Source organism: Electrona antarctica (genome assembly GCF_951216825.1).
Source record: "Electrona antarctica genome assembly, chromosome: 7".
NCBI classification, from domain to species: domain Eukaryota; kingdom Metazoa; phylum Chordata; class Actinopteri; order Myctophiformes; family Myctophidae; genus Electrona; species Electrona antarctica.
The window spans coordinates 39,498,978-39,513,431 of record NC_136812.1 but is presented as its reverse complement, the minus strand read 5'-3'; the positions used below and the strand labels follow the sequence as shown (position 1 = coordinate 39,513,431).

The window sequence follows — 14,454 nt, the reverse complement described above, 5'->3', positions numbered from 1 at the left end:
CCCAGAGTTGAACCTGATGCTTTCTTGTACGACGGTGTCGTGTTTTTTCCACTTGTCTTTTATCTCCTTTTGTACACCCTTTCTTTGTCTTCTATTTGTTTTTATTTGATGTTTATTTTATGTTATGACTTTTACTTTTTGTCTCTGGTTTGGGATTTTGTAAAGCAAAATGATTAGCCTATTCTTCTTATTATTATTATTAGGCTATTATTATTACTTGCAAACAAGTTGTTTTACTCAACATGATTTCTGTGAATGAATAAGTAATAAACAAGTGAACAATTTCCTATTCTTTCCACCTACAGTATGCTTTATGTCAGGCATTAAGTACCCTGCATGCATCTTCCTCTCTCTCTCTCTCTCTCTCTCTCTCTCTCTCTCTCTCTCTCTCTCTCTCTCTCCTCTCCCTCTCTCCCTCCCCCCTCCCCCCTCTGGTCTCTGTCATCACAGGGGTCGTTTCAGCGTAATAACCCAGTGCACGGATGAGCAGAGCGGAACGTTTGCTGCTAAGATCACGCCCTACAGTCCAGAGCAGAGACAGATGGTGTTGAGGGAGTACCAGCTGCTGAAGAGGCTCCACCACCCCCACCTGGTCCAGCTGCACACAGCCTACATCACCCGCTGCTACCTGGTCTTGGTGGAGGAGCTGTGTCCTGGCAAGGAGCTGCTCTACAGCCTGGCAGAAAGGTAGAGGCTCAGAATCAGACTCATATTTATTTGTTCTTGCTTCATAGCATAGTGATTTATATAGATAGTAGATAAATAGTTTTTTTTTTGGCAACTGAATGGTTGGAAAATGTAAATTACGATTTTACATAGGCACGTACATGCATAAACTTTCCTTAACAATTATATATGGCTTCAGTATTTATTTATGATGTATTTTCTCTATTATTAAGGTTATTGTAGCCGTCAGCATTTCCAGGGGTCCCCAGACAACAAGGTTGAGAACCCCTGCTCTATAGTGTAGTCAAATCGACAGTACCGCATAGCGGTACGCTAATCCTAGCTGCTGTGACTACCCCTTTTCCCCTCTTGGATTTATGTTATGTTCTCAAAGTAACCTGCAATAAATGAGTGGAGGACGCAGCGTGGACAGTAGAATAGTGGACCAGTGAAAATGTGAGTCTCTTCTCTGCATGTCACAGAGACCTGTACGGCGAGACGCATGTTGCAGAGTTGCTGGTTCAGATCCTGAGCGCCGTGGACTACCTGCACAGTCGCCGTGTGGTCCACCTGGACCTCAAGTCGGACAACATGCTGGTGGACGACCACAACAAGTTGAAGATCGTCGACTTTGGCTCTGCCCAGACCTTCACATCGGGACAGCCAGTCAACATAGAACACATCCAAGGGCCTGAAAACAAAGGTAACTGTTGAGTGCTGTACTACATGCATCAATGCAAGAGACTTGGAGAATGTTTGTAGATTTGTTGTAGACTTTTAGACTTTTTGTAGAGTAGAGTTTTCTGTAGACATTTCTAGTGTACTAATCCCCTTTGTGACTGTCATGACCTTCAACAGAATATACCAGCAAAGGTATATGCCTCGACATCACGGGAAAGGGATTGATGGATGGATATAACTCAACCTAACCTCGGATCACCACCACTCTGTGTTCATCTTATAGCTAGCTACCATAGCTTAACAAGCCACTAAGTCTATCCTTTCTTATTTATTTTCCCATTTACTTATTACTTGCGCAAGCAGAGCGCGCAAGTAATAGTTTTCGTCCAGTGCTTCGATGCGTATGTCGCCGTTTGATGCGTATGCGCCGTGCCAGCATATGACGTAATGACTACTTGTGCTTGATATGGCAGTGGTGTCAGATTACATAGATGTATACATAGGGGCATTACCTTTAATCCTCCCGACACTAAAACATATCGACATTACGTCACCATCGAAAACCAATTACACCCTGGCATTGGGTCCTTTAATCCACATCTTTATTACTTCATCATTGAGAGCTAGTTATACCAGTTATACCCTGACGTCATATGCTGCTACGATACATACGCATCAAATGGGGCATACGCAAAGTAACCACAGTATACCGCTAATCAACTTACAAATTACATATACATATACATAGAATAGAGGCATTTCCTTTAATCCACCCGACACTGATCGACGTATACGTCACCATCGAAAGCCGTCACTAATCCGTATTAATTACAACATTATGTAATTGATTGATGTTAATTACGTAACGAAAGAATGAATTTGAAATGCTTAAATAAAATTACCTTCATGTTCTTCAATAGATCTCAAAATAGTGTCAGCCAGGTAAATACTTTTCAAGTAAGTCATAGAGCTGTATTCTAGATAGCCAGGACAAATCATCAGCATATTCCTGAGCAGACTAACGTTGGGCCAGGACAAAATAAATCCTTATTACGTCACCATTGAGAACCAGTTATACCAGTTACACCCTGACATTGGTACATATCTTCATCATGTCATATGCTGCTACGGGACATATCTTTATTACGTCACCATTGAGAACCAGTTATACCAGTTACACCCTGACATTGGTACATATCTTCATCATGTCATATGCTGCTACGGGACATATCTTTATTACGTCACCATTGGGAGCCAGTTATACAAGTTATACCCTGGCGTAGCGGTCGACAGTACTTGCGCAAGTAGGCGCAGACAGAGTGCAGTTCTAGTTCAAATTAATTTCTAATGAATGCAAATATAGCATGTGGGTGAACATCGTATTTTCAGCGATGGAACAGCCCTTTTTTGAAAAGAAAATGTCCCCTCTGTTTTGTCAGTTTACATTGTCCTTCCTAAAGCTCCGGAGATCTTGGAAGGACAGGGTGTTGGGCCCGAGACTGACATTTGGGCTGTTGGAGTTCTGGCATTTATCATGTAAGTAAAGAAATATAGGAATTATTAGTTGGAATTCATGTTGGTTTGAGTAAAATCATCAGTCGTAACTTTGCTCCCCTTTTTGGATCCTCCTCCCAGGTTGAGTGCAGACAGTCCGTTCCATGCAGACCATAACTGGGAGCGGGACAAGAACATCAAGAAAGGGAAGATCCAGTTCGGCTGCTGCTACCCTGGTCTGTCAGAGGGAGCCATCAACTTCATGAAGACCAGCCTGAACCACAAGGCCTGGTCAGTGCCTCTGTACTAGTGCTAGTGCCTCTGTAGCATAGCATGCGCTCTGTAGCTATGAGGTAGCTATATGAAGCTAATGCTCTGAGTCTGAGGCATGTCGCTGTGGTGCAGAAACCTTGTCCAAAACCTGTTGCTTTTCATTGGCTCAATATTTATAAAACCCAGAGACAGACCCAGAGACAGACTAATCCACTGTAAACCTGGCATCTGTTTATATTTTGGGCATGTCATCATTATAAGCATAGTCTCTCAAGACTATTGACTCCCGGAAAAGAGGGCGCCATTTGTCCTTTATTTGCCGATGGGTTCTCAGATTGTTATGCATAGCAAAAAAATCACACCCGTGTGAACTGAGTGGTGTAAGGTCTTATATAGCCTGTCTGACGTAATGAAATCATGTCTGACGTAATGAAATCACACCCGGGTGAACATAGCAACCATGCTCATTTTTTCTGCACAGACTAACAAAGCCAGTTGTAGGAGTGGTTTACACCACTCAAAAACATAAAGGTGAAATATGGAGATTCAGGTTTATGCCCAACAGAGTCGATATCTGTAAACTGTATGCTGTAATTTCCGATGCCCCCCCAAGTAATAGAAGTGTGCTTCTGAATGTCCTTTTAGGGGGAGACCCACTGCAGCCGAGTGTCTGCAGAATCCCTGGGTGCGAGGCCACCGCTCTACCAGCAAACACAAGGACTCCATGGTGTGTTTCTCCACAGACAAGCTCAAGGCCTACCTCAACGACAGGGAGGTCAAACGGAAGCAAGTCTGCACCAAGCTACAGGGCCCCCTCTTCGAATGAGGCAAAGAACAGTGAGAACACGCACGCACGCACACACACACACTTTCACTTTCAAGGCTTCACGTATACTTTCATGGACAAAGTTTTTTCATAACATGTTGCCGGAACATACTTTGTCTTGATTTTGGCAACACAACACCTTATTATTTAGCAGTGCCTCATCTTCTGGACATATTTCAAGCTGGTTCAGTAAGATTTCAGTTTTCTTCCCCCCTGTCTGGACGATTGGTCAAACAATGCTGTCCTCTGATCACAGGAATGTGATGTGTCTTAATTGGTGTTCAAAGTGTACATATACATAATTAATGTATATGTCTGAGTGTGCTGCCTTTTGTTTTGTTATTTATTTTGTTTTCGGGTGAAGTATGGCAGCCTATCAGGGATATTTTTGTTTAGGTACTATATAGTATGCCGTCACTGAGGCATGAAGTGCATAATGCTGTGATAATTTTGATCATTTGCTACAGTGACAGACGCACATGTACACGTATACATGTACAGTACCATATATGTCTGGTGATGACACATGTGTACCAGCTATGATATTTCAAAACATTTTGCAGCTCACAGTGAATTGTTAACGAGATATTTTTTGAGTGAATACATTGCAGAGTTTTACATGTTCTCTCTTGTTACAATGTGTAAATTGAAAATTTGATTAGAAAAGCTAATGTTTCATGAGTTGTTGTTGTTAATGCTCATTGACCCATGTGAATTAAACAGCAAAGAGTGATCAATCATTGTCCCCATATTGTTTATTCATACAACATGTAAACACAAATGGGAGCAAAAATGAATACCATAGAATGGATTGGTATATATTTAACTAAAGCTAAATCAATTGACAAAAATATTCACTTAAGACATCACCTTACCTTATTGGTAATCCTAAGAGAAATGTCACAGAAAACACAGAGAATTGTTTATTTGGTCTTGAACTGTATGTGCCATACAGTATGACAGCCGACAAGACTGTATCATACTGTACAGCCTGGTCCAGGAAATGTAAAATGGTACAGTACATATTTTGGAGGTCCTCTACCATCTTTCTGTAAATCAAATATGCATATATGACAACAACCTGAGTATCAGAGGTGAGAGAGAGACTTATCGCTGATCATTCGGCCTAGAGTCAGAATAAGAATCAGCTTTGACACATCACAGGTAACAGTGGGTATAGAGTTACAGTAGCTCTGGTGTCTGGTCCATAGCGTCAGGAGTTCTCCTTAACGCTATTTTACTTCCGAGCCGTTGCGCACACCTCCCAGTATAGCAGCCTCTCGTCTGTAGTAAAAAAATCACACCCGTGTGAACTGAGTGGTGTAAGGTTTTATATAGCATGATCAGCTGTGGTCTGACGTAATGTCTGACGTAATGAAATAAGGTAAGGTATTATGTAGCCTGATCAGCTCTGATCTGACGTAATGAAATCACACCCGGATGTGATTTCACAACTGGCTTTTTCTGTGCAGAGAAAATGACCATGGTTGCTACGGTCATCCAGTTCACCCGGGTGTGATTTAATTACGTCAGAAATTATTTTGAACATAGCAACCATGCTCATTTTTTTCTGCACACAAAAGCCAGTTGTAGGAGTGGTTTACACCACTCAAAAATAAAAAATATGCTTTCACTACTCATCAAAACAAAGGCGGTTTAGAGGAGTTGAAAGCCTACTTTCCTTAGTGGGAACACTCAGAGCCTGCTTTTTGGCCAGACACGTTTTGTCCAGAAAAGAAAATATTTCACCAGAAGGAAACATCTGGTCAATGGGATCTGTAGACCAGTGGAGTAGCTAAATCATATTTGTTCTTCTTTTTCTTTCTTTCTTTCTTTTTTTTTTTTTTTTTTTACAACCTGTTTATTGGTATTTTTCAGTTTACAAAAAGTACACGAAAAGGTGAAAGTGGAAAAGTAAGCTTTCAACATCTTAAACCTGTCTTTGTTTTGGTGAGTAACAAAAGTGTAGTTTTTATTTCTACTAAAGACGAGAGGCTGCTGCTGTCAACGGTGTTGGATCTCCTGGAGAGTGTTTTCTTCTTACTTGGCCTCCAGAACTTTGTTGATTTCCTGTTGCAGGAGAAAAGGAGAGTACTGTATGAGTGCTCCTCAATGCTAACATCTACTTGTGCTTGATATCTATTCTACAAAGAAATCACCCAAAACCTGATCAGGATATCTCTAAGTCTAAAACATACGGTAGGCCTACATAATAATCTATAATAATAAAGTATAATAGTGTTTTATCAGCCAACTTGAATTATCTACAGTACTTCTATCTCTGAGAAGCTATTAAACTTAGTTTGTTCAAATGTTGTGTATTTTAGATTTTCCAGTGGTGGCTGGTGGGTATCTTAATTTTGGAATTGAACTAATCATAGGTATACTTACATCACTGAGGAGGGCTGTCAGCTCCTCATAGGCCTTTTCTAAATCATCGTTGATGATAACCATGTCAAATAGTCCTGGCTCCTTACCTGCAAACAGCAATGACATAGATCATTAGTTTGTTCCAATATTATTAGATTACAGTACATAATGACTGTACAGTATTTAACTTTCCTGTTCTACCCCGGATATGAACCCAGGTTAGGTCTCCTGTGCAAGTGCTGAAGTCTTTACCACTGAGCTAATAGAGCCTGCTTGCTTAGGGGAGAAATTACATTTTGACCTTCACGTCTAAATTTGTGTCAAACCAAACACAGGAACTAAATGTCTCAATAGAAGGGCAGGGAGGCAGAATGCAACCAGTTAAGTTATATTAATAGATTGGACGGAATACAATTGTTTTCACTAAATAAATGTACTTAATATAGCTTTAAATAAAGACCTTAGTCAAACTTACTTAGTTCCATGTCAAGGCGTGCTGCCTCCAGGCGCTTCTGTAGACTCTCCTCTGTCTCTGTCTGCCTGTCCCTCAGACGTTTTTCCTGGATAAGCATCAAACACATTAAAACCAAAGTAAGATCCAAAGTAAGTTTTAAATCCAATAAAGCCATTCTTGACCGTATTCACATGGCAGCCATTTTGCTCTTGGTCACACTCAAGGTGGGAAACTCTGTGGAAACACTTTGGGTCGGGTGTGAGGTTGCAGTGAAGAAAAAGAGCAATACAAAGTGAATGTGACATTGGAGTCTTACCAGGACATCCATGGAGGGAGGCTGGATGGAGATGTAGATGGGGTCCAGGTCAGTGTCCTTACTGACCAGTGTCCTTATCTTTTTCACCCCCTGGATGTCCACATCCAGGATGCAGATAATATTCTTGGCAATCACGTCCTCTATTGCTGACTTACTGCAAAGAAGGAACAAAAACATCAACCAAGGTGGCATGCAGCTGACAAAGCACCTTATAGAGATGTGGTTTTTCCAACCTTTTCATGGACCAGGTCCCACTTGAAAATATCAAAAGTGCGACCTATAAAATATCACCATTTCAACGAAGGTACAGGTCAATACAAAAACTGCTACAAGGATGAAGCCAGAGAAAGCACTAAGACTTGTTTATGGGTACTTGTTTATGGGTACTTTCAATTCATCAGAACATTTAAAGACATACAGTACATTTCTATGCAAAAAAGAAATCATCTTAAAAAAGGGAAGAAATGTGTACATGTGGCCCACAGGTTGGGAATTTCTGCCATAGGGATTGAGCGTGATATCTGGGTAACTTTGTACTGCTCACATGGAAGTTAACTTAAGAGGATAGAAGCATTTATCCAAGCTGCTCTTACAGCAGTCACTGTGTTATCTAATGTGCGGTCGGCTGCTGCTGTTCTTCTGACCTTAAGCTGACCGAATGGTTAAAGCACCATCTGTCACCACACTATGTAGTGATCCTTATCACTCAGCCAAAGGCCACTTTGAAGACAACGTATAATGTTTGATTGATCGTACGATTGTGTGTTCTCCTGCACTATGATGAACAATTGCCACTTGGGTCCAACTTTGGTATCTCCTGGTTCTTTGTGAGAACATGATTACATTATATTATTTTAGCATAGCTTCAATCACCAAGCAAAATAAACATACTTGCTGGTAAACGTACTTGGATCACTAGAGCGAACAGAGTTTGATTCCCATGTACACCATACTTAGATTTCAAGGCCTTAAATATGCTTGAAACTTTACCTCGTTCCATACATGTTGCCAGAAAACTCAGCATTTTCAATGAAGTCACCTCTGTCAATGCCCTCCTGCATGGCTTCTTTGGTTGTGTAGTGGTAATCTGGAGGATGCAAGTACATCAGAAAAACATGCATATATGTCAGAGCAAATTTAGTACAGTTAAGAAAGAAATTGCATAGAATGGAAATAGATGATGCAAGATTATTAAAAGTGATATATATGTATATGACAGATATATATTTATGACAGAAATTGTTAAAAACTGATAAATGTGCAACCACGTTGTATGAGAAAAGTGTATCAGAAACCAGAAAAGTGAACAACATATTCTGAAACACTCTTTCTGAATATGCATTCATTAGAGGGCAGGTTATGTTGTCTGTACCATATGGACATATCCACACATATCCACACTTACTCCTTTACAACATCAAGACCACTGGGGATCTAAAACATTTTTAGGGGAAAAAAACACAAGTTTCTACCACTACTTTTAACACCACCTGCTGGTGGTGTTAAAAGTGTGTATCACAGTTGATACACACTCATTAGCATGACAGCATGAAAGACTCAGTTCGGACCGAGATACTCTGTAGTCTGTAGAGGAAAAGTGAGAGATCTTGCTGCTAGGAGATAGGTTGTGCTGTAAACAAACATGATTAAGTCTGAAAATGTAGTTTCAAAGTTGAATTTAAAATAGATTTTGTTTGACAAGTCAACTGGTGTCCAGGCAGGACTGATCATCACCATAACCACTTTAAATCCTCTGTTCTCAATGAAACGGACCGGAGTTGCAACTTGGTCCACTCTTTTTTTCCTTCTACACCAAATCTCTTCGCCAGAAATAGCAGATCTACAAGCTCAGAGCTTGTAGATCAGCTATTTCAGGCGAATGTTTCCTCTTGTGTTCAAAGTGGTTAAATTTCATAATGTCAGAATCCTTCAATATCCAGCAGATTAGTTCCTCCTCCAGTGTATTGCCGTTTCATGAAACATAACTGCACAATATCCCAGATTGTGAGTAGACCAGATTTGAATAGATTGTTATCTGATTATTACTATCAGCAGATAATAATCAGCTGTCTAGTTCATATTATGAACAGGACAGCATGGAGGGCCGTCCAAAGGAAATGCACCGCATCACAATTTGACTATCCAAACTTAAATTGTCTCAAAGATCTCTTCTCTGAATTGAACACACCTCAGACCAGATAAATACACTTGTGTGATGCAAGCAGTATGGAGACACCTGTGCTTGCTCAAACTTTCTCCTGTGATGCTAATGGTTTGATGCAACTATCATTTTGTTGAAAAGGGACGGCAAAGCGGCTATTTGACTTAAGGGGATTAGTGCTCTACTGCTCCGATGGTGGAGGTCACCTTCTTTTTCTGTGGTTTCTGATTCGTTAGGACAGGAAAATGAGGTTGACATATCTATTTCTTCAGCGGATAAGACAGCTGCTAGAGGAAGTAATGCAGCCCCGAGAAGCATGGGGAGCGTTTTCAGCCCTATGGAGACAAACAAACAAAGGCACAGAAAAAGGTTGATCCCTCTGTGTAAAGGCCTCTGCACACCAAGCCAACATTGAGCCATCGGGTCGCCGATAAGCGTCTCTGTGGCCCAAAATCGGTTGTACCAATTCAATTTCAATTTCAATTTCAATTTCAATTCAATTTCAATCGTTTCAATTGAAACGGGCCTCAAGCTTCCAGGGGCCTCCCAAAAAAAATAGTTGTAATTATTATTACTAGACCTGTACGTGCCTGACGGCCACCGGCCTACTTGAGAACGGCAACTTGGGAACCTAATAATACCCGTTGTCAACTTGTCATTGCACCCGTTTTAACTATTTGTCTGTATCTGTCCCTCCATATACATACTGTATATGGAGATCTGTCTGCCTGTGCCTGAAGAGTGCATACGGACTGTGAAAAGTGTACTTGTAATCAATTTGCAGGTGTGGGGTTGCCATGGCAATCAATTGGCTGAGGCAGAGGCTGGGAATTGCAATTGTTCCCACTTCCCGGTGTGTGCACTGCACTAGCAGCGCTGAGAGTTGCGATTGCATCATTGTATAGCCTATATGCTGCCTCCCAGTTATACCTTACAGTAATTTCAAGACAAAGTAAAATAATTCTTGAATCAAGCTGCTTTTGTGTATTTTTCTACTTGGCTGTGCTGTATGCTGTCCATGCTTTGAAGTCCGATAAAACACTGACAAAAATAAATAAAAAATGTAATAATAATAATTATTAAAATGATGACGTCATGAACGGGGCCTCCCGATCCTTAAGGCCACCCCTGGTGTGTACACAGCCAACGGTGGTATAGTGAGGCATCTGTGTGAATTGCTCACCCGATGCTCAAGCAGAATCAACGTCTCCGGTTTATGGAACAACAATGTCCTTGATGTACTGTTTTAGCCATCTCTGAATAAATTATGCTGTTCAGTTAAAAAATTAAGCAAACGCAATATCTAAAAATAAAGCCATTACCAGGAAAATGCATGTTTATGTACGATATATGACAAAAGCTGTGAATAGACAATGCCACCAGTATTGTCCTTTATGACTATAACAACACAAACCCCTGATGTTAAGTCAGACAATGCTACTGTACCTTTGCCATCTTCCTCTCCTGGCCGAGGGTTCCTTGTTGTGTCTGTAAGAAATAGTTTACCCATCAGTTACAAGATAACAAACATAGTTGATAAAAATTAGAATGCTTTTACTGAACTATTAAAAAACAAGCCCAACACTTCACTTCCCCTTCAGAAAGGGTATTGCCGCTATTGGGTGGAAACCTTGTGTGTCCAAAACTCTTACTTTTCAGAAAATGGGTAGATTTATCTGTGTTCCAATGGAGCCAATATAGTTGTTAATGTTATTTAGTCACAAGCTGTTGTTAAATATTTATAAAACCCACAAACACATTTAACCGCTCTCACTTCTTGTAAGTGCCACGTTGCGAGCTTATAGATACTGTACGCTACTTTTTGAAACTATTGTAGAGCATTAGTTTACTAAAGAACATGGCGATAGGATGGCAACGCTTATTGCCAGACAGCAACCTTAGGGGGAAAACCAAAAGTGAGCAGCAGCCCACAAACGTACGTGACACACAGAATCCAAAAACTCCCTCATGCTCCTTCATCAGTCTCTTCATCAGAGTACTCTTGCCAGCCCCTGAGGGCCCACTCAACACCACTGGCCTGGGACCCATCTCACTGAGACAAGACAGACACAGAAGACAAACCGGTGAGGTGAAAGATTGAATTGTGCCACAATTGAATTGGTGTAAATCTTACCCCATCTCTCTCTACGCACGCACGCATGCACACACACACACACACACACACACACACACACACACACACACTGGTGAATGCAGAACCTGTAGTGGATGCTCAGAACATTATAGCTATAGCTATTATACACAATGAGGCAAGACAAGAATGAAGAACTTCAGAAGTATAACTTCAGTGATTTTACAGAGTAAGGAGCCAAAACTTACATGACCTGTCAATGCAATGGAAACCCAGTCTGGCTCATTGAACAACAGGGATTCACAGCTTTTATACCTGTTGTTGTTATATGTTGCATGTCATGAGGGTCTGTTTATTGATTAGGTCAGATAAAGAGTGAAGAAACAGTCTACTACCACTACTGTCTTAGGACAGTGTGCATAATAACACACAAAGTAAAATACATGTAGTTTTACAACAATCATGTCCAAAGGTTACTTCCTTTGAGGCAAAGTCATAGACCACACATGCACACACACCATATTTAAAAATCCTAAAGATTGCTTTAATGCTTGTTGCTTTGTACTAAACTACATACAGAGCTTGTTGTTCTAGATGCTCGTTTATCAGAGTTGAAGTATCATATAGCCAGCCGGAGGAGAAAAGGACACTTCAACATGATTCCACAAGATGCTGGGAATCTAACCACTAACCAGGGGCCTTCCAGTTCACAGACAAGTCATTTGCGTGCAAATGGCATTCTGTGTAACCTTCAAAATTCCACCATGCCCAGATTAGGTATGGTGGGGCGGGACAATCCATGGAGAGATGTTGGGAAAAACTAAATAAAGGTCCATCCAGGGTTTCATGATTCCAACTTGGGCCTTTCTGCGTGAAGTTTGCATGTTGTGCTTGTGTTCGCGTGTGTTTGTTTGTGGTGCTCTGGTCCCACTCCAAGTCTCCAAAACACTTGCATGGAGTTAATCTCCAGGGCCAGGCGCGCTGCCCACGTTGCTCCCAAAAGTAATGCAATCCTAGAGGTTTTCAATAAGAACTAAGCAATGAGATGCTAACTAGCTAGCCAGCTAGCTGTTCTAAGGCTAAGGTGCTGATTCTAATCCTTTGATCCAGGGTATTAACCACTCTTAACAACAGCACCTTGGATAAAGTTCTACTGCACGTCATGGAAGGGTGAAAAGCAGCCTTTACAGTCCTCAACCTCAAGTTGCCAGAAATGTTTCCTGTAATTTAAATATAATTTTGACAACTCATTTTAAATTGTTTGTCATTCGATAAGAATGCTTTTGCAGTAAGATACAGTATATATATATAATATAAACTTTCATTGTCCAAGGCAATAAGCTTTTTGTTTGAAAATGCCTCTTAATGCAGTGATTGTCAGTCATTTTAGGAGGGTTCATTGCATCTGGGTCGCCCTATAGTCCAGGTTGGAGGAGCCCTCTACCTGCACTAGGAGAGTGCATTTATTTATCTGGTGCACAGTGCACTGCTAGAGTCAATTCAATTAGAATCTCCGTCAACATGATTGCGTCAGAACTCTGATGCACACTGGAAATCTGTCAACACCTTCACTGTATACCTAGTATTTGACCTGTTGGACATTTAATCCAGCAAAAATAACATCACAACATTCTTTTGTCAGCTGACAATTTAATTAAGCATTTAATCATCATAGCATATTTCTACCTGTCTTGTAATTATACAAGTGTAAAAGGTTTCAAACTCAATCAAAGTTCTCCAAAACCTTTGCTATTCTATTGCAAAGTGATGACTCAAATTTGAGGTTTACATTATGGCTTTACTGTGATTGCAATACACAGCCACTGTTCTTTGTGCCAAAAATGTCATACATTATGCACATAATCTTTGACCAAACACATGTAACCATTGTTCACGCTGCAATAATTACAATACATATAGAGAATAAAATAATTAAAGCAGAATTTATCTTACCTTTGCTCCCAGTGTCTTTACTGTGTTTATGCTAGGATGTTTGTCAGATAGATGAAATAGCAGATTAGTCTTTAGTCAGGACTCGTGCGCAAACACACACACACACTCACACACACGCACACGCACACGCACACGCACACACACACACACACACACACACACACACACACACAGAGAGATTCGCTTTACAGACAGCTCACTGTCAGTCTAAATTACCATCTCCTCCCTTCAGACTCATTGACCAATCACATGTGTGCATCCTGCAGGCTCATTGACCAATCACATGTGTGCATCCTGATTCCTGCAGGCTCATGACCAATTGACAAGTCTTGAGCGTGCCTTCCTCACTTCTGCTTGACTTCCGCCTTGTCTGTGTTTTCATGTGATACAGGTCGCTGCTGCTCCAATGAATACAATGAATACAATGAGGTATCTAGCTTTTTATATCTATGACCCAGTCCCAAACCGGTTTCTTTACACATCCATCCATGATCCAGATTCCCAACAGGTTGTCCCTTGTGCCATGACACCTCAGCATGCCTGGCAGGGATTGTGGGATGATTCTTCATGCACATAAAGCACGTTGTACATTAGGCATGCTTTATTATCTTTCTCTCTCTGTCAGCTTATCTGTTGTTGTTGTTTATGTCCTGGCTGTGTCCCTCCCTTCTCCCCTCTCTCTCTCTCTTGACTGGGACTGGGACTATAACCGGGAAAAGCTAATTTCGATTTTAGCGTAAAAATAGCAGATGTACAAGCTTTGTGCCACACTGCAAGCTTGTATCTGTGATGTTTGGACACAAATCTTGAAAGTGTGAGAAGTACTTATTTAGAAGGCATTTGTAGAATTGGCCTCAGATCTTAATGGGTTAAAACCATTTTAATTGCATCGCTTCCTCCTCTCTTCCCCTCCAGTGAGATTCCCCTACTTTGGAGTTGTGGAGCTTCACCAGGCCAGTGGCCTGCTGTTCACAAGGCTGTAAAAACCACTCGGAATAGCAGGATTTAGAATACACAGGCTCCAAGCGGCCTGAGATGGGCCATGCTAATCCTGCAGTGACCCACTTCTTAACCACTTAAACCCTATTTCAAACACAGCGAAACAAGCAGATCTACAAGCTCACAATGTGTTCCGTGGTAATCTGGCAGATCTGCTATTTTCACTATT

The 14,454-nt window shown here is 41.0% G+C and overlaps 2 protein-coding genes across 3 annotated transcripts in view; one reads left to right on the top strand and one right to left on the bottom strand.

Moving 5' to 3' along the window:
- The window catches only part of obscna (obscurin, cytoskeletal calmodulin and titin-interacting RhoGEF a), a 57,577-nt gene extending 52,929 nt beyond the window's left edge, over positions 1-4,648 (top strand). For both annotated transcript variants that reach the window (XM_079506916.1, XM_079506917.1), the window contains 5 exons: positions 451-687; positions 1,149-1,369; positions 2,787-2,883; positions 2,983-3,132; positions 3,760-4,648. In XM_079506916.1, coding sequence (XP_079363042.1) covers positions 451-687; positions 1,149-1,369; positions 2,787-2,883; positions 2,983-3,132; positions 3,760-3,940 — 886 coding nt within the window. In that variant the 3' untranslated portion in view covers positions 3,941-4,648. The remainder of the gene's footprint in view (positions 1-450; positions 688-1,148; positions 1,370-2,786; positions 2,884-2,982; positions 3,133-3,759) is intronic.
- A 1,297-nt stretch (positions 4,649-5,945) lies between these two features.
- Positions 5,946-13,329, bottom strand: guk1b (guanylate kinase 1b). The gene is made up of 8 exons (XM_079506915.1): positions 13,287-13,329; positions 11,182-11,294; positions 10,688-10,729; positions 8,071-8,167; positions 7,081-7,234; positions 6,786-6,870; positions 6,332-6,417; positions 5,946-6,010 (listed from the first exon to the last, which is right to left on the bottom strand). The coding sequence occupies exons 2-8, from the start codon at positions 11,288-11,290 to the stop codon at positions 5,981-5,983; spliced, it is 603 nt and encodes a 200-aa protein (XP_079363041.1). The 5' UTR covers positions 11,291-11,294; positions 13,287-13,329; the 3' UTR covers positions 5,946-5,980.
- Positions 13,330-14,454: the final 1,125 nt, after the last annotated feature.